Below are 21,158 nucleotides of genomic sequence, written 5' to 3' on the forward strand. Positions count from 1 at the left end.
GATTATTCTTACACATTTTCCCCTCTCTCAAATAGTAGTTCTCTGTTAGGGTTCAAGTGATAAGCAAGTAGGTACTCTTAAAAGGTCAAATACAATGTTACAGATTTTAAATTGAAATCAAACTAAAGGAATTGAGAATTAAATTTTGATTTGCTGATGGCTCCTACAGTTTTGGGTTTCCCTGGTGGCTCAGAGGTTAAAGTGTGTGCCTGCAATGCGGGAGACCTGAGTTCGATCCCTGGGTCAGGAAGATCCCCTGGAGGAGGAACTGGCAACCCACTCCAGTATTCTTGCCTGGAGAATCCCATGGACAGAGGAGCCTGGTGGGCTACAGTCCACCGGGTCGCAAAAAGCCGGACACGACTGAGAGACTTAACTTTCACTTTTCACCTACAGTTTTATGTCAAACAAAGAAGAAACAAACAAATAAACAAAACCCCCCTGGAACACAGAGGAATCTTACTTTATACAAATGTCTATTGACTTTTCTGGCAGTCTTATGTTCAATGTCCCCTACAAGGGACCCAGGTTCAATCCCTGATTAGGGAAATAGGATCCTACATGCCATGCAGCCAAAAAAAAGGGAAAGAAAAAGAAAAATGTTTATAGAACTATTAAGTTTATAGAAAAGACAATTATAAATTAAAGCACAAAACTCAAATTATGGAAAATGTTTCTATAAAGCCATCACTCTGTTAATTTATCTGCAATTAATTTGTTTCAACATTATAAAGTCTTTTACTCTAATGTTCACATTACCTGTGTGTGGGGAGGGCAAATTAGTAACGATGTGGATATTTTCCTTTAAAATATGTAAGCAAACAATCCTATAAAACTACATTTATACACTCACATTATTAAGATCTTAATTAAAGTGTGTCCTAAGTTAAAATGAAGCACTATTAAAAGTTACGTGAACATTTTTTAGTCCTAAGGATATCACTAGAGAATTAAGGCTCCATTTTGCAGATATGCACTTTAAGAGAAACAATGAAACATAAAAATGTCGGTATTAAACTTTATTTTGGGGATCCATGTTTTTTGTTAGTTACATGGCCACAACTAACTCTAATCCAAATAAGTAATTAATGCTCCTAATATTTGATGGTGGTCATGAAAGAACTCCATGGCTATAACCTGAGAGGCATTATTCACCCTTTCTCATGAGATGTGCTAAAAACCCAATAAAACTACTCTTGAAGACAGATAATAACAATAGAAAATACTTACCCAGTGTTTACCAATCATACAAGTGCTATTTTGAATACTTTACCTATATTCATTTAAATCGCATAATAGCTTTATGAGTTAGGGACTGTTTTTATCTCCACTTCACAGATATGAAAACTTAGTCACTCACCAAAGGTCACCAAGTGAAATGGCTGAGGAAGGACCCAATCAGGTTAGCTGGGCTCCAGCATCTGTGCTCTCACTCACTGCTCTTTATTTCCAGGTTTGCCTCAAGACTCCAGTGATTCAGTGACAGCTGTTATTATGACCATGGACACACAATTTCAGTCCCCATTCACTACTGTAAATCAAGTTCTACCCGGTTGTATCCTTGATTCAAAAGCTTTCACTGGCTAATATGCATATTTTGGCAGTTTTCATCTTGACTCCAGAGTATATCACAAAAGGTGTAATTCTAACAATTTGTTCTTGATGATCTCAACATGGAGCCTAAAGTCTGAGAAGTGGCTCAATCAGATAATGTGCAACTTTAAGACAGTAAAGCTCCTACTGCTGCATTTGTAACAGTGTGTTTAACATTTGTGATCAGACCTCAACTTCCAAAATTCTTCTGTCTGACTTACTCTCTTAGTGAGTTCAGCTAATCTCCCTTTCTATTTCCAATAAATAAAACATACCAACAAATGCTGTCCAGGATAAGTTTGCAGACATGTATTTGACTTTAGTATCATTCTTGTTCAGATCTGGTGTCAGGGTAAACACAGAGCCTTTCAGGCGGCCTGCTTGGCGGCCCTTAACCCAGAGTCACTTTTCGCTTTTCTGAATTTCACAACAAAGTACAGCAACATGGTACAGCTCCTGGCTAAAAATGTAAACAAGAGATTAAAACTGTCAGATGACAGCCTGCCCAACTCTTTCCAGAGGATAGTCATACTTAAATTTATACTGGCTTATATCACACAGCTCAGACTAGAAAAAGTCACAATTACTTTAATAGAAGTCAAATGAGCTATTTCAATAGCAGGAATCTGATAAATAAATGTAGGTCAACTAGCAGGTAACTTAAACTTTGAAACACCAAGAGTGCAGAGAACTGAGGGAGAGGAAACAGTAACAGAGCAGTTTTGGAAGTTCCCAGGATCCTCTCACAGAAGACAGTAGGAACGTTCAAGAGGAATGCAGAAAAAGAAGAAACTGTACAGTAACCTCTTTACCAAAGACCAAGTAAAAAACATCCCCTGGAACTCTAGAACACAATCTACTCTTAACACCAGAATGAGGGAACCACAGCTGTGCTATTTTAATGGCAGAAGTGGAGGTCTGAAAATGTGGTCTCAAGGGTCAAAAGAGGCTTCCCAGGTGGCTAGGTGGTAAAGAATCCATCTGCCAATGCAGGAGATGGAGTTTCGATTCCTGGATGGGGAAGATCAAGGAAATGGCAACCCACTCTAGTATTTTTGCCTGGACAGAGGAACCTGGACATTTTTTCCATGGACAGAGGACCCTGGTGGGGCTACAAGTCCATGGGGTCGCAAAGGAGTCAGACACAACTTAGCAACTAAACAATAACAACAGTCAAAATAGCCAAGGAACCCAGTACCAAGTCATCATTGAAAGGAAGGGTGACCCCCTCCCCTCCCCTGCTTGAAGTGGGAACCCCAGGACAGAATCTGAGTACCACACCGAGGACTCGGAGGAGGCCTGGCAGGATCTCTTTTGCCAACGGTGGTGGTGGCTTAGTGCTAAGTCAAGTCCAACTCTTTGCAACCCCGTGGACTGTAGCCCGCCAGGCTCCTCTCTCTATGGGATTTCCCAGGCAAGAATACTGAAGAGGGCTGCATTCCCTTTTCCAGGGGATCTTCTTGACCCAGGGATCAAACCTACATCTCCTGCATTGCAGGCAGACTATCACTCAGCCACCAGGGAAGCCCCTCTTTTGCCTGAGTTCCAGGAAAGGTCCCATCCAGGATCCTGGAAGCTCCGCAACATCCAGTGGAAGCTCCTTTATAGAAAGACAGGCACCAAACCAAGCAGAAACCGTTGGAGTAGAACATGATAATGTGTTTCAAAAGACAGCTAGCTCAGCTAACACTGACAATAGCTAGATCAGGCTGATCAAGTTTAGTACATTACAGTAGTAAAATTGAGACAACTGGGCATTCTGCACTGCCTGCTATGGTGCAACAGAAAGTACACTGCTGCCCCAATGGAGAAGTATTTTCATCCCCAAATATTAAAACCTGAACCAAACCCAGTCTCTCAACCTAACTTCCAGTTTATAGACAATATGGAGGAGAAAGGAATATGCTAAATAGTATCCCAAAAAAATGCAATCAGCCAAATGAGGGAAATTCTACAGGATAAATAATTTCATCTCTTCAACAAATAAACAACATGAGGATGTGCGGCTGAGAGGAAGACAAATCCAAAAAAGAACCTAAAGATACAGCAAATAAAGGAAATATGTAGATTTTGTTTGGATCCTAGTTTGAAATCACCAACTTTGAAAAACAATTTTTTTTAAGATAATTGGGGAAACTATGGACTAGGGATTAGACCGTATAACTGAATCACCATTAATTTTATAGATGTGATAATGGTATTGTGGCATGTTGCAAAAAAACAAAAGGTCCTACCGTGTTAAAAAACACTTAAGAGAAGTATATGCCAATGAAATAATATGATGCCTGGCATTTACTTTAAAATGTTCCCAGGGCTGGGCATTGGAGGGAGTGTGAGGGAGGCCGTGAATTCCATTTCAGGGTATCTTTGAGCTTGCTGAGTATACACCATAAGCAAGGCTCACCTTCTTGAGTTGAAAAAAATTTATGGACAAGAAGTTATCACAGAAATCAGATGATGATGGACATGTCCAAGAAGTCTTTGGGGATTTGATTCCTTTATGAATCATGCAATATATGCATGTGTGGAGATGGCAAATGGTGGGTGACAGAACAAAACTGGAATGGCAGTAATATGAGAAAACTGTCTCATCATTTTTAGAAACCTTGGAATGAGTATAAACAGAGGTTGTGTGCATCAAAGAGATCAACTGCTTCCACATGTCCCATCTCTAAAGGGCTGGATTTACTACCATATAAAAATCAAGCAGTGTATATTTTCATAGTAAACTTTTTTGTTAAACTTTTGTAATAGACAAAAAAATTTCTCACTCAGAAAAAAAAAGTGGAATAGGTGAAATAAGAATGGCAAAATATTGATAACTGTTGAAAATGGCAGTTAATTAGACTTTTTTCTATTTTTGCAGGACTGAATCAAAAATAAAAAAGTTAAGTAAAAAAGTCTACACATAATACAATTTATAGTATCCAATTACTATATTGAAAGCTATAATACAAAAGGAGGAATAAGATTTAAATATGCTCAAAGGAATTCTTGAATCTTTTTTGGTAGGATAATTGTCATGTACTTTAGGTTGTTGGCCTATTAATAGACAAAACTAGAGGTTACCATCTTTAAAAATGTGTTGTTATAAAAAAAAAATAAGTTTCTGTGAATGTTTGCCAAATTTAAAATATTTTCCAAAGAAAACACTATCTTCAGTAGAGATTGCCCAGGCAAGGTGTCCATGTCTGGTACCATTCTTCTGAACCTTCTCCCTGCTGCTGCCACAGGAGACAAATCACATTTCCAAGATTGTTAAATTATTACCGAGGAAAGTTTTGGCAATGTCCCATTGTCACATTTTCCAGTCATTTGGTTCTCATGTTTACAGACCTGGTCGTTCATTTTAAGCCAACATTCAGGAGGGACTGGGTTCTTGACAATCCTTTTTGTCCCCTTCAGTTTTGACATCTCTATGAGTTAGCTATTATACAGTATCATCACAGCCTACTGCCTTCTGACTCATATTACCCAGGAGACAATTCAGGAATGAACTTGGATTGAAATTTTATATAGCATGCTGAATTTCCTAAAGGTTTTGGTGCCTATCTTTCTAAAATCTGCGAAAGTGCTTTGCCTTTTCTTTCCCACACAATACACTATTTGAATAGTTAAGTATTGTGCATATATTTTTATACTTTTCCTAGCCACAGGCAGCAGCTTTAATGAGAAGTAGGTATCTGATCTTATTATGCAGGTTAAACTACAGTTCAGGTCAAAGCTGCCTGCCTCCTTTTCTGTTCCTTCTGCATTGCACAGTTTGCTCCTTTGGTTTTGGAACACATGTCAACTTTTTTCTCAAAGATCTTTCTCTGGATCTAATATTGTTTGTTGTCTATATTTATAGATGTAAATACTACACAATTTTCCCAAGTGACTGAATCACCCCCAAACTACCTTAAAAGTGATTTCAAAAGTGCAAATAATTTGTGAGCCAGAGTTAGTAAATACTGAATCCACTGACAAGACAGGAGGAGGCAGAATTGTGAAAGAAAACCTTATTTTTTGTTTTCAAATAAACATGTACACTCACTGATGTGAGAGTAGAAACACTTCCTATTGTACTAAGGGCTGTGGAAGTGACCCAGAACTCTTATTTCAGCTTCCTCTATTCATGGAGATAAGAATATTGTCACAATCTTTACAGATGACGGAAAAAGATGACTAGACCAGTGACTGTGAACCAGTCTGAGCTCTTTGTTACAAGGATGTCAGGTACACAGTCAGCAAGGCATGAAACTGGATGTTCAGGTGAGTAATTACAGGAGGTCATACAGTTCTCCAAGTCAGGGTCAAAACACTTTGTACATCAGGTATTGCAGTAATTAGGGAGAAGGTATCTGAGTGTAAGCCACTCTGACTTATTTAAAAGCCAGAATTCTTTAACATACTTTTGCTGATATATGCACATGAAATATTAATATGACAAGTCTCTTTTGGTCAGATATAATAAGCACACAGGTGTCTTAATATTAGCTAATGGGGATAGAAGACCCTTAAAATTCAAAATTGATTAAAGATATAAATATGCAGGCATTCTTGAACATCAGCAGCAGTATACTGAAACTGGGAAAATCAATGGGAGTGGAGGAGAGATGATCAAGACTGACAAAATGATACAACAAATACCAAGTTTCAAAGGTTGATATTGAAGACAGGAAATGACTCAGACACAGTTTAGGGAGGACATTCCAGTCAGGTGAGTTGTAGGTGAACTTGGGAAAGCTTATTAGCTACAGAGGCCAAGATTCTAGGAGCTTGCTGCAGAGTGTCCATAGGAGTCAGATATACAAAGCACAATATCAAAGGTGTAAAATATATTTCCCCAAAAGAGGAGATGATTTTGGTGTCTTTTAGTACTCGGGACAGTTCTGGTCATTGAACCTCAAGAGACAATTGGTATAATGGTAGCAAAAACTGATAAAAATGATTGAGGTGAAGAAAAAATATTTATATAAGTCCAGTCTGAATTTATGTTATTCATCAAACATTTATTGGGGATTTCACTGTGCCAGGTACTGGGGGTACCATTTCTAACAACAGAGGCATAGAGGGATAGGTCCTGCCCCTCCAGGAGGCTACAATCTGCAGATAAATGACTATGATCTGGGAAGAATATGGTTTAGGATTGCATTGTTGGACACTTATGAAACCATAGACAAAGTGAATGTAGAGAAGTTCAACTGGAATTCTTCAAATAGAGAGCTCAAGAGACAGTTTTAAGACAGATCTGGACAAGATTTTGAGAAAGTAAGAGAGCTTGGTGCTAAGTAATTTACCTAAAACTAGACTGGAAAGTCTGTGAAGGCAGAGATTATGTCTGTATGATTCTCAGTGGATCACCAAGAACTAACAGGAGTATCTGAAAAATAGCAGCCAATTCAGAAATTAAAAAAAAAAAAAAAAAAGAGCAAAGATTTATAGTAACTGGTATGCACAGGTCTTGCTTTCACAGTGTTTAGTATGAGTGTTACTGAGGAATACATATATAGACAATTTAAATACAATGTATATTAACAAATTGAAGGATAAAAACCATATCATTATCTCAATAGACGCAGAAAAAGCCTTTGACAAAATTCAACACCCATTTATGATAAAAACTCCCCAGAAAGCAGGCATAGAAGGAACATATCTCAACATAATAAAAGCCATATGTGATAAACCCACAGCAAACATTATCCTCAATAGCAAAAAATTGAAAGCATTTCCCCTAAAGTCAGGAACAAGACAAGGGTGCCCACTCTCACCACTACTATTCAACATAGTTTTCAAAGTTTTAGCCACAGCAATCAAAGAAGAAAAAGAATAAAAGGATTCAGATTGGAAAAGAAGAAGTAAAATTCTCACTGTCTGCAGATGACATGATCCTCTACAAAGAAAACCCTAAAGACACCACCAGAAAATTACTAGAGATAGTCAATGAATATGGTAAAGTTGCAGGATAAAATTAATACAGAAATTCCTTGCATTCCTATACACTAACAATGAGAAAACAGAAATTAAGGAAACAATCCCATTCACCATTGCGATGAAAAGAATAAAATACTTAGGGATAAGTCTACCTAAAGAAACAAAAGACCTATATATAGAAAACTATAAAACACTGATGAAAGAAATCAAAGAGCACACAAATAGATGGAGAAATATACCGGGTTCATGGATTGGAAGAATCAATACAGCGAAAATGAGTATACTACCCAAAACAATCTATAGATTCAATGCAATCCCTATCAAGCTACCAATGGTATTTTTCACAGAACTGGAACAAATACCTTCACAATTTGTATGCAAATGCAAAAAATCTCGAATAGCCAAAGTAATCTTGAGAAAGAAGAATGGAACTGGAGGAATCAACCTGCCTGACTTCAGGCTCTACTACAAAGCTATAGTCATCAAGACAGTATGGTACTGGCACAACAACAGAAGTATAGATCAATGGAACAAAATAGAAAGCCCAGATATAAATCCATGCACCCATGGACACCTTATCTTTGACAAAGGAGGCAAGAATATACAATGGAGAAAAGACAATCTCTTTAACAAGTGGTGCTGGGAAAACTGGTCAACCATATATAAAAGAATAAAACTAGAACACTTTCTAATATCATACACAAAAATAAACTCAAAATGGATTAAAAATTTAAAGGTAAGACCAGAAACTATAAAACTCCTAGAGGAAAACATAGGCAAAACACTCTTTGACATAAATCACAGCAAGATCCTCTATGACCCACCTCCCAGAGTAATGGAAATAAAAGCAAAAAATAAACAAATGGGACCTAATTAAACTTGAAAGCTTTTGCACTACGAAGGAAACTATAAGCAAGGTGAAAAGACAACCTTCAGAGTGGGAGAAAATAATAGCAAACGAAGCAACTGACAAAGAATTAAACTCAAAAATATACAAGCAGCTCATGCAACTCAATACCAGAAAAATAAACGATCCAATCAAAAAATGGGCCAAAGAACTAAACAGACATTTCTCCAAAGAAGATATACAGATAGCTAACTAACACATGAAAAGATGCTCAACATCATTCATTATCAGAGAAATGCAAATCAAAACCACAATGAGGTACCATCTCACACTGGTCAGAATGGCTGCTATCAAAAAGTCTACAAACAATAAATGCTGGAGAGGGTATGGAGAAAAGGGAACCCTCTTACACTGTTGGTGGGAATGCAAACTAGTATAGCTACTATGGAGAACAGTGGGGAGATTCCTTAAAAAACTGGAAATAGAATTGCCATGTGACCCAGTAATCCCACTGCTGGGCATACACGCTGAGGAAACCAGACTTGAAAGAGACATGTGTACTCCAATGTTCATCGCAGCACTGTTTACAATAGCCAGGACATGGAAACAACCTAGATGTCCATCAGCAGATGAATGGATAAGAAAGCTGTGGAACATATACACAATGGAATATTACTCAACTATTAAAAAGAACATATTTGAATCAGTTCTAATCAGGTGGATGAAACTGGAGCCTATTATACAGAGTGAAGTAAGTAAAAAAGAAAAACATCAATACAGTATGTTAATACATATATATGGAATTTAGAAAGATGGTAACAGTGACCCTATATACAAGACTGCAAAATAGACACAAAGAACAGACTTTTGGACTCTGAGGGAGAAGGCGAGGGTGGGATGATTTGAGAGAATAGCATAGAAACATGTTTATTACCATATGTAAAACAGATGACCAGTGTCCAAGTTCAATGCATGAAACAGGGCACTCAAAGCCAGTGCATTGGGACAACCCAGAGGAACGGGATGAGGAGGGAGATGGGAGGGATGTGTGGGATGAGGGACACATGTATACCCACGCTGATTCACATCAATGTATAGCAAAAACCACCACAATATTGTAAAGTAATTAGATTCCAATTAAAATAAATTAATTTAAAAAATAAAATAAATAAATAAATGTAGTGAGTATTAGGAGCTCAGCATGGGATACTATTATTAAGATAGGGTCTCTAAATAATAAGCTTCTTGGAGGAGGAAATATTTGAGTTTTGAAGGAAGACAGGAAGGAAAGCCAGCTGGGTACAGCATGTATTAAATTCTTGGAAATGAAACAGCATAATACATTTTCCTAACTCAAAATGGTGCAGTTTAGCTGGAGAGAAGAATGGGGTACCATGATGGTGTGATGGTAGATTAGGCAATAAGATAAGACTTTTATATGTTATGCTAAAATTTGGGCTTTATTCTAAATCTGGTGATCATTAATACAGTGTAACCAGGTTATGACAGGATCAGAACTACCTTTTGAAGATCACTCAGACATCGGTGGTAGTGGAAGGTGGGTAAAGAGTAGAGGTGGAAAAGTTTAAATTAAGACATGTATGAAGATAATGGGATAGATATAAGATATTACTGAGAAAGGGATTGGAAGGTACTAGAATGAATGACTACCAGGCCTCAGGTTTGAAAGCAGTGCCATTTAACATGATGGGTAATAGAAGAGAGTCTGTTGTTTTGAAGGTGAGTGAGGAGGAAAAATACAGACCCAGTCTTTGAGCTTGATGTACACTCAGGAAATGTTAGTGGGTATATTCCTCTTCTTTTGATGCCAATTTAAGAGAGGTCAGCACACCTTCTCACAAATTCCTCTTGGTGTATATTAGGTCTTGAGGCAGTATAGTGTTTGTAAACTTTTTACCTGCTATGAGGCCCCTTGAAAAAGAACAAGATTGAATAAGCAGGTTGTATGTTGGTTGCTATAAAATGGAGAGATAGTTCTTAACCCTGTGATCTCAGACCTTATTTCACATATAAATAAAATATGGCAACAAGGGTAAGAAGTCCAATCTGCTTTCCATTAAACAATAATAGCAGTAAAGCAGACATGACAAAACAAGATGTATCACTTTATCTCTCTGAAATTACAGTCTAAATGGTCGTGAAAATTTTATTGGTAGTAGAGAAGAAAAAAGTTAATGCAGTGAGTTTTAGACGTGATTTCCTGGCACAGCTGTAATTAATGAATCTTTTCTCATAAGCTGTTAAATATTTTTGTCCTATTTTTAACCAAATGATTATTAGCTACGTTAACTTTTAGAAGCTTACTAGTTCATTAAGGATGTTTTCTGGCAACCTAAGTACATTAAAAACACATACTATGGTACTTAAAAAGGTTAACCTTGTCTTTTATGTGTATGTTATATTCACGCAAACAACCGAGAAAAACATTTTTAGCCGCTCATCTAGGATTTCGTCTTCACAATGCTCTTATTTTCTATTTCCATCAAAAGATTCTGCTATGAATGGCAGTATCTGTGAGCCCATCCACTTCTAAAACGTCTGTTAATCAGCCTCCTTGAAGTTTTTTTTTCCTCTACCCACTATCAAGACCCCAAGTTTTTCACCTTCCCTTCTCCCAAGAGAAAAATGAAAACAATCCCTCCTGCTCCTCTCTCAAACGCCCCAAACACAAGCCACCCCAGAATTGGAAAACAGGGAGGCAAAGTGGTACAGGTTGCAACTTGCGACTGGGAGCAGAGACTTTGCAACCAGAGCCCGGAGACAAGGAATCAGTCTTCACTTCCGGGAGGATCTGTGCTACTTGTCAAAAGAGAACGTCCCCAAAGCCCCGGGACCTGACTGGTGCTAGGAAACCAGAGAAAGAGCGGGTGACAAGCAGAGAAAGAGGCCCGATCCTCTGGGACTGCCAGAAGCACGCAAGGAATGCAAAAGAAACGTCAGGAATCCGGGACCGGCTGCGGCCGGCTAGAGGGACCACTCAGGTTAAAACCCAACTCCAAAGGCAGGAGCGCCGCTGAGACTCTTGAGTGGGAAACGGCGCTGAGTGGGTTGACTGAGCGAGGGGAACCCACTCCTGGGAAGGCAGAAATCGATCCACTCCCAAATGTCGGAGTCGGTGGGCCACAATCCGGTCCCGGCCACCAGACACCTCCAGCGAGCCTGGGGGCGGGCCTAGGGGCGGGGCCGAGCTCTTTCCCCTCCTCTAACGGCAGGCCGACTGCATCCTCAGTACGCCTGCGTAGGGTGAGGCCGGACTCTATTTGGCTACTAGGCGAGCGGCGGCATCGGCGTTCTCTACCCAGCATGCTGCGCGGGAGCGGCGGCCCTACGTCTATCCCCTTCCCAACCCTGCCCCCGCTTCCCACTCCCGCCGCGGCCCCCCCTTCCCCTAAAGTGAGTGAGTGAGACGGGCAGATGGAGGAGGGACTGTAATGGCGGCGGCCGGCAGCTCCCTGCTCTGACCCACGGCAGGCATACAGCAACGACCCCCTCCCTGCCCCTCTCTCTGCCGGCGTCCGCCCCGCCGCTAGCGCGGGGCCACCCTCTCCGGCCCTTCCCCCAGCCGTCGGCGTCTCGCCCTGCGCCCCGGCCGGGGCCCCACACACAATGGACGAGCTCGCCGGAGGCGGTGGTAGCGGCCCGGCGATGGCGGCCCCTCCACGGCAGCAGCAAGGACCCGGGGGGAACATGAGCCTTTCGCCAGGGGGGAATGGAGCGGCGGGCGGCGGGGGTCCTCCGGCCGCCGAGGGAGCGGGTCCCGCGGCAGGCCCCGAGCTGTCCCGGCCGCAGCAGTACACTATCCCAGGGATCCTGCACTACATCCAGCACGAGTGGGCTCGTTTCGAGATGGAACGGGCGCACTGGGAGGTGGAGCGGGCCGAACTACAGGTACCTCGCTGGGCTCGGTATGCGGGACGGCTGCGGCGGCGGGGTTCCCGGCCGGGGGTGGGGGGGTGGGGCCGGGACTCCCCTTATTCGGAGCTCTAGGCCTTGGGAGACCGAGAGGAACCTACCTTTGCGGCTCGGGGGGCGATGGTCCTGGAGACGGCTTTTCCTAGACCCCCCCGCCCCCTTTCCCGCAGAAGCTTGTTACCCAGACCTCACTGGCTGCGCGGTGCGGGCTTCCTTGGGGCAGCCATTTTGGCTTTTAGTATGGCGTCTGCGGGGGCTCCTCCGGAGGCGTTCTGCGCGGGCCTCCGGGGCTTGGGGCCGAGTTCCTCTCTGTGGGAGAATCCGGCGTGGGGCTATCGGGCACTGCGCTGGCTCCTATTTGTGCCTCTTTAAGATGGAGAACCCGAGGAGAGGGACTGGGTTGGGGATTTTGCCACCTTGCCCCGGATCACCCCCCTGTTTCCGATTTGGCGTGACTGCCCCCCCTCCCCTGGAGTTGGGAACCCTTACTCTTTGACAGCCACGCTTCTTTCCAGGGCTGCTGCCGCCTACAATGGCTTGCGGCTGACCTGTGAAGTTTTCATTTCCTACCGCCAACTTTTAAGTACCTTTTTACCTGGGATGCTGCCTTATTCACTTCGATTCCCTTTGAGTTCGTCCTTAGTAACTGACTCATCAACGCTGCCCTAGACTGATTTTTTCTTTTAGAGTACTCTTCACCAGGCCTTCCCCTCCTCCATTCCCGTCTTTACACACAAAAAGCCAAACCAGACTATCTGTGCCGTCTTCAGGAAACGATTGAGAAAAGATTTAATGTTAGCTTGGAGTAAAACGTATTTGTTTCATATTACCAGCTCGCACACGGGAAGCCGAGTTAAATATCCTTAGGATCCTTCGTAATTGAGCCGGACTCGGTCTTAAGGTGAAACTTGGTTCACCTAACTTTTGGAAGATGCTGGTAGTTTAAGGACTTATGTCTTGGATTTCAGAAGAGTTACATCTTTTTACAAGGATTGTTCAACTCTTTCGGATGTTTGTGTTTATTTTAAAATCACTTTCCAAGGCAGATTTAGGCTTAGAAGGAAAAAAGCATGCATCTAAATAGTGCTGCACCTGTTCTTCAGACTGCTATATATTTAGAGTGTATGTGGTATTGTTCGCTAATACACATGTTGTATATGTCTGGGGTGAATGATTAGGGAAATATAGTGTTGAAAGAAGATTGGATTAGCTTAAGAGAGTTGTCCTCAAACAAATACATCTTCAATTTGATACTGAACCAGTCGACTTTTTGTCTTTACAAAGTGGGAAAAGTCAAACTTTTAAAAAGTAAAAAAGCAAATATTTTGACACTTTACCAGAAAGTGAATTTAAAAAAAGTGAATTCACTTTATCAGGTTGGCAATTCAGTGTTTTGGTGCTTTGATATACTATTGGGCTTTTAAAAATATAACGTCAAAAGTGCTGTTTCTTTTGTGTGTGCTCTGCTTTAAAATATGTGGGACATACAGAGTTCTGTTGATGAACAGCTTTTTATTACACCATGTGCAAACTTAATATTCAGTGTGAAGTATTTATTTTTGAAAACTGCATTTACAAATGCATTGAGGCCTAGGCTCACTAAATAATACTTCACCAGTCCCTAATACAGTATTTATAATCTTTGTACCGTTGTGCAAAAACTTTAAACACTTTCTAAGTTAGTAAATGCATTAGTCATTGGTAAGCTTCACAAAATGTCTTACTTGTGTCTGAATTAGTAAAATCTATGCAACTTGAGATCTATATTGTTTACCTTAGCTTTTGGTTTGCCTTCTAATTCTCTTGACAGAAGTCTTTTAAGGAAAATTCGTTTTGCTTGCTTGCTTTCAGTCTATCTACTGTTGGCACGTTAGTTCGGATATAGCCATTCTTTTTGTTTACTTACTTTGAAGAAGTTCTACGGTGTTTATCTAGACTCTTGATTTTTCCCCCCCTAGGAATTTTTATTATTTCACATTGATTCTTTTGGAACAAAATGTTCATGGCTGTGTGTTTTTGTTCTATATATTTCTCTATAATGTTTTATTGGGCTACTTAGTTAATTTAGAATATTGAGTTTGTTTTACATGTCTAAAGTCTTTAGTAAGAATGCTTGTGAGATGTACATTTTAACATGTATGAAAAATCTATTGGGAGAGTTTAAGTGAAGCATGAATAGATTTAAACTGTAAACTTAGACTTAATTCTGAGAAAGATAACATAGAAGTAAGATAACTTGCATATCATTTGGTATACAGCCTTGAGTATACTGTTCAGCTATACATTACTTAAAGTGTTTAGTACTAAAACTATTCAGTAATGACTGCAAAGAGGCTAAGGTATACCTACTTTTGATGTAAAATTTCAATGTGGATTATATTTTTCTTGGCTTTGGAAAGGTTTTTATTTATTTATTTATTTATTGGAAAGGTTTTTAAACCAGAACTTTGCAGTATGGTTCTCTTTTCTGTAAAAGGAATTTTGGATAAAGCTCCTTTTTAGAAGATTGGAACTAAACCAAAGAATGTCTTAAAACTCTTATTTTTGTGAGGGTTCCTTACCTGGGATTCAGGTAAAAACTTTGTTATGTTAACAAGGCTCCAGGACAGTGATTTCTAGGTGAGAGTGCTACTGATAATCACTGGTAATTCCACCCCCCGCCGCCCAACGCCCTTATATACAGGCCTCTGTTTCATCTTCCAGAGATTTGGATTGAATTGGCCTAGGACTTGGAAAAAAATGGACTATTTGTAGGATTTAGCCAGTTGCATTATGTAGAATGGAACTGCCCTTTCATCAGTAATTTAAACTGATGAGGTCGATATCATTCCTGTTTTACAGATAAGGAGACACACTTCAACAATCTAAGTAACTGTTTGCCAGCTATAAGTATTGCAGCTCAGATTTGAACCTGGGTTCATCTGAATCCAAAGCCTTTGGTCTTCGCACGACTCTTGAAACCGCTGTTATTGTCTTGATATTTTTTGTAGAAATAGAATCTGGCTTACAGTTTATTATAGAGATGTGGGTTCAATCCCTGGGTGGGGAAGATCATCTGGAGAAGGAAATAGCAACCTACTCCAGTATTCTTGCCTGGGAAATCCCATGGACAGAGGAGCCTGGTGGGAAACTGTCCATGGGGTTACAAAGGGTCACACATGACTAAGCAACTAAACAACAACATACACCACTGTTTCAGTATGTTTCAAAAAAGTTTTATTGAGTCCCTGTGACATGGGTAGGTCTAGTTTATATACATGGCAAATATGTCCTGATTTTTTTTCTGTAGTTAGTGTTGTAAATGCACTAATTATGTATAAAATGCTTGTTTGCTAACTTATAAATATATGACACAAGTGATAGGTAGAAAATATAGTCCTGGTGTTTGTAGTCTAAAATTACTCATTCTCCAGCAAATGTAAACTTTTAGCATTTGTGTTTGCATACTCTGGCATACAGATTTGTCGTGACTAGACATATTGCCACCTAAAGATCCTAAGTTAATAGGAGATATTTCTGTCAGTCATAACTTGATTTCTTCCTTTTGAATTGGGGTCAGTAATGTTTCCCTTCTAATCTATTATTGTCAGAGTTTCCTTCAGATAGTCTAGAATAATGATTTGCAAATCCTGTTCCTTTTTTATTACAAGATTTTTGTGAATCTACTATAAAATTACAAAAAAATAACAATATAGAGATTTTTCATTAAAGTACTCCTTATATTGAGAGTTTTAGCCTTCATAAAGTCTTGCTGTTATGCAGTTTTCTATTTCAAATGATGGTGACAGAAAAAAAATTATTTGATAGAATTAAGAGTCCATAATCTTCTGTCATATTCTCCCTGTTTTTTAAATCTTGGAAACAAAAAGTCTGGGGGCCATTAATATGTAATTCTTTTCTCCATTTACTTTTTAATCCTGTATAATTTTTTTGCTCTGTTGTCTCATTACTCCTGAGCTTAATAGGACACTTTTTTCTGTTTGTGCTTGACCTTCAAATTGCCAAATCTTGCTGCCTTCTTACAGATTATAAGTACTTCACCAGCACTTTCTGCTGTTGACAGTTCTTCCTCAAAATCCTTTTCTTTGGCCTCTACTCTGTAATCCCTTATTTTCCTTTTGATCTACTTATCTTTCTTCATATGTTTCTTCTACTTTAGTTTCAGTTATTGTTACCTGGGTTTCTGGTTCTTTTTATTTTTACTGTAAATTCTGAAATACACAGTGGGTTTTTGTTGTTGTTGTTGTTTGCTTGCTTGTTTTTGCTAAGTGTTATTCCAGTGCTTCAGTATTTAGTCCTTAAATCCTAAAAACCCAATGAGTTTGGCACAGTTGGTTTCTTTTGTTGTTGGTATTTTGTTTAGTTTGATGCTAGGCTATTGGGCCCAGAGGTTAAGTAATCTACGAGTAGCAGAGCTAGAATTTAAACCTAGGCAGGCTGCCTCTGGAAGCCATGTTGTTAGTCACTACTGTATCTTTGACTTTCAGATGTCTCAGAAATATTTCTTAACTTTCTGTTTAAGTTTTCTGCTTCAGATTCAATACATCCATTCATTTCATCTCAAATGCCTGCCTCTTCCCCCACCGAGGCGCACTTAACTTGATCATTCTCCTTTATTCTCTGTTTTTGTTAATGTTTATTATCATCCTTCTCATTGGTAGATGCTAAAGAGATAAGTAGGTTCTTCTAAAAACGTTTAGTCTTTGGGTTTATTGATCCTAGTAGGATTATTCAGTGAATACATTTGAGTGTTACTTTGTGCTGTGGACTGGATATATAGTGATGTATGAAGCAGGGAACTTGCTGTTGTTGGAGATTGTACTCTCGATATAATAAAATGTGATAAATCAGAAATTAACAGGATGTTGAGAAAATAAATAGTAATGGGAAACCTCTGTAGATAGTGAGGTTTCACTAAGCAATTATTGAGCAGTTTTTATATGCCAAGAATTATTTTAAGTTAATACACACCTTATTGTTGTTTAGTCACTAAGTCGTGTCTGACTCTCTGCAACCCCATGGACTGCAGCATGCCAGGCTTCTCTGTCCTTCACTATCTCCCAGGGTTTGCTCAAACTCAGGTCCATTGAGTCAGTGATGCCATCCAGCCATTTCATTCCCTGTTACCCGCTTCTCTTGCCCTCAATCTTTCCCAGTATCAGCGTCTTTTCCAGTGAGTCAGCTCTTTGTATCAGGTGGCTGAAGTATCAGAGCTTCAGCTTCAGCATTAGTTTCTTACAGTGAATATTCAGTGTTGATTCCCTTTAGGATTGCCTGGTTTGATCTCCTTGCTGTCCAAGGGACTCTGAAGTTTTCTCCGGCACCACAGTTGCAAAGCATCAATTCTTCAGTGCTCAGCCTTCCTGTGGTCCAACTCTCACATCCATACATGACTACTGGAAAAACCATAGCTTTCACTGTGTGGACCTTTGTTGGCAGCGTGATATCTCTGCTTTTTAATACGCAGTCCAGGTTTGTCATAGCTTTTCTTCAGGGAGCAAGCGTCTTTTAATTTCATGGCTGCAGTCACTGTCCACAATGATTTTGGAGCCCAGCAATATGAAATTTGTCACTATTTCCACTTTTTCCCCATGTATTTGCCATGAAGTGATGTGGCCAGATGCCATGATCTCCATTTTTTGAATGTTGAGTTTTAAGCCAACTTTTTCACTCTCCTCTTTCACTTTTATCAAGAGACTCTTTAGTTCTTCACTTTATGCCATTAAAATGGTATCATCTGCTCATCTGCATATTTGAGGTTGTTGATATTTCTCCCAGCAATCTTGACTCCAGCTTGTGAGTCATCCAGCCCAGCATGTTGTATGATGTACCCATAACTCGTTTAATTTTTGTGAAGCTTCTGTGGGAATATGGATACTTTTAGATCTCAAGTATGGTTACCTAACCATAGGTATTTCAGAGGAAAGCAGCAGCATTAGAAGACGCTCTGAAACAGGAAAGATCTTCATTGGATGTGTGAACTTGACCATAGTGATTCAAGGGACTATCTAATATAGATAGTCTCAATAGCCTAATACATATATTTTAATTTAGTGATTGTTAATTTTTTGGAAGTAGTCTCCTTTGCATATAGACTGAAAGCTTTGGAGCCTTTTCTAGTTAAAAAACAAATTTTTTTGGGTTTTAATATCTTTGACGCCTAACTACTGACCTGAGGAAATAACCCTGATTTAATCCATGCTTATAATTCCTTCACTACCGTTGTTTTAGTTTAGGGTGTTCCTCCTGCGTGATTTCTGTGGAGAAATCTAGCAATTTTCCTCCATATATGCTCCTCTCTCAAGAGTTTATCCTTTATATTGTAAGTATGATTGTATTATATATACTCTCGCTTTAATTTTTAAAGATGATGGAGAGTTTTAAACATATTCAAAAATATCCTAGTTATCAGGACTTCCCTAGTGGTGCAGTGGATAAGACTCTGCCTGCCAGTGCAACGAACGCGGGTGCAGTCCCTGATCTGGGAAGATTCCGCGTTCTGCAGAGCAGTCGAGCCCGTGCACCGCAACCGCTGAGGCCCTCGCTCCTAGAGCCCAGGCGCTGGAGCAAGAGAAACCACCGCAGTAAGCAGCCCAGAAGCTCTGCAGCGAAGAGGTGCCCCCGTTCACCACTGGGGAAGGCCGGAGCAAGGCAACGAAGACCCAGCACGGTGAAAAACAAATACCAAAAAACATGTGTAGTGATCTGTGACCCCCCATAAACTTGTCACTCATCACTCAGTAACAACTCAGGACGAGTCTTATTTTACTTTTGTCCACTACCCTATCCCAAATGATTTCAAAGCAAATCCCAGAAATACGCAATTTCATCCATGCATATTTCAGTATATATCTAAAAGAAGGACTTTAAAAGAGAATTGTTGTAGTTGCATCACCAAATTATTAAGAAAAATGAGTAATTTCTTAATGTTATCAAATACCTGCTGTTTGAATCCTGGTTTTCACACTTATCTTTGAACAGTTTGTTTGAATCAGTGTCCAAATAACACATTGTGATTGGAGCTACCCCCTCCATCTTTCTTCCTTTTCCTTGCTACTTCCTGTGGAAGAAAAATCAGTCTTTGGTCCTGTAAAGATTGCCAGAGTCTGTGTTTTGCTGCATGCTTCCCTAATACAGTTTAACACATTCCATTGTCCTGTTTGTTTTCCCCTGTAATTTAGTTAGTTGGATATAGGGGCTTGATCCAAACTGGCTTATTTTCTTCTTTGGGGTGGTGTTGGAGGATGAGAATACTTCACAGGTGGTGATGAGGTCTTCTCTCAGAAAGCACAAAACATCTTTCCTGATGTCAGCTGTTGATGTTAAGTAACTTGGGAACATTCATTCATTAGAGCCACCCTAAGTTTTTCTTAAATAACAAAATTGTGATAAAATTCACACTTGTCCCTCAGGATCTGTGAAGTGATTGGTTCTAGGACTCCCCCACCCACCTTGCCCCTCTTATCTCTGGATTCTGAAGTCCTTTATAAAAAATAGTGTATTTGCATATGCTTCCTATACTTTAAATTATTTCTAAATTACTTATAATACCTAATACAATGTAAGTAGTTGTAAATACGATGTAAATAGTTGCCTCTTGTTGCAAATTTAAGTTTTGATTTTTGGAACTTCTGAAGGTGTTTTCTTTTTTCTGACTATATTCCATGCACAGTTGGTTGAATCTACTATGGATGCAGAACCTGTGGCTACAGAAGATTGACTCCGTTCTGTGGTTTTTAGTCTGTGACTATGTTGTGTCTTCATCATTACTCTGTAATCTCACATTTTTCTCACGTGCAAATGAACCTAGTTTAGCGGTTAGTCCCTGTTAGCAATTGGTCCCAATACCCCCTTTCCCTTGGCAGTCACTGATTTCTGTCTCTATAAGAGTCATCTTTATATCTCAAGGATTTGCCTGTTTTGGATGTATATAAAGGGAATCACACAATATATAGCTTGTGAATAGATTCTTTCACTTAAGGAAATGTTTTCAAGGTTCAACCATGTGTAGCAGATAACAGTACAGTACTTTATTTCTTATTATGGCTGAATAATATTCTATTGTATGGATATATACTACATTTTGTCTATCAGTTGGTGGATATTTGAGTGTTTCTGTTACACTTTTTACTAACATATATGCACAAGTTTTTGTGTGAGTGTATGTTTTCAGTCCTATTATATACCTAGGAATGGAATTGCTAGGTCATGTTCAACTTTTTTGAGGAACCTGCCAAAATGTTTTCCAATGTGACTGCCTCATTTTACTTTCCCACCAGCAATGCAGGAGGATTCCAGGGCCCCTGTTACTTTTTTTCAACTTTGAAATATATTTCTGTTATTAAAAAAAATTTTTTTTTTACAAAATGTCTTTTAATTGTTTTTTTGCAAGTTGTGCTTTCTTTCTCTTATAGTTTTTAGAGCAATTTTGTTTAGTTGTTTAGACTTTTGTTTTTTTGTTTAGACTTTAGGGCAATTTTGGCTTTATAGCAAACTTTAGCTGAAAGTACAGTTTCCATATAACGCCTTGCCCAGCAAAACGTCCCCTTACATTAGAAGCTCCACTGGTGTGGTACATTTGTTAAAATTGATGAACCAACGCTGACCCAGCATTATCAACTAAAGTCCGTAGTTTACATTAGGGTTCATTTTCTGTCCTGTGTATTCTTTGGGATTTGACAAATATATAATCACATGCATCCACTTTTATGGTAAACTGTGATTTTTCAGTGCCCTAAAAATCCCCTATGCTCTACCTATTCCTTCCTCCCTAACCCACATGCGTGACAAATACTGCTCTTTTTTTGTTGCTTTGTTGTTTGGTTTTGGTTGCACCGCACAACATGTGGATTCTCAGTTCCCCAACTGG

At 39.5% G+C, this 21,158-nt stretch overlaps 2 protein-coding genes across 10 annotated transcripts in view; one reads left to right on the plus strand and one right to left on the minus strand.

Moving 5' to 3' along the window:
* AP4S1 (adaptor related protein complex 4 subunit sigma 1) overlaps positions 1-12,704 on the minus strand; it is a 71,006-nt gene extending 58,302 nt beyond the window's left edge. For 2 of the 6 annotated variants that reach the window (XM_070478064.1, XM_070478063.1), the window contains exon 1: positions 12,391-12,701. The gene's annotated coding sequence lies outside the window, so the exon portion shown is untranslated. Of the gene's footprint in view, positions 1-10,121; positions 10,245-12,390 lie in introns of those variants that run through there. The other 4 variants (XM_020876803.2, XM_020876804.2, XM_020876805.2 and 1 more) reach the window with 4 other exon arrangements.
* Positions 11,777-21,158, plus strand: part of STRN3 (striatin 3) — a 98,242-nt gene continuing 88,860 nt past the window's right edge. For all 4 annotated transcript variants that reach the window (XM_020876796.2, XM_070478055.1, XM_070478054.1 and 1 more), the window contains exon 1: positions 11,777-12,265. In XM_020876796.2, the coding sequence (XP_020732455.1) occupies positions 11,984-12,265 (282 nt within the window). In that variant the 5' untranslated portion in view covers positions 11,777-11,983. The remainder of the gene's footprint in view (positions 12,266-21,158) is intronic.

This window comes from Odocoileus virginianus, chromosome 16 (genome assembly GCF_023699985.2).
Source record: "Odocoileus virginianus isolate 20LAN1187 ecotype Illinois chromosome 16, Ovbor_1.2, whole genome shotgun sequence".
Classification (NCBI taxonomy): domain Eukaryota; kingdom Metazoa; phylum Chordata; class Mammalia; order Artiodactyla; family Cervidae; genus Odocoileus; species Odocoileus virginianus.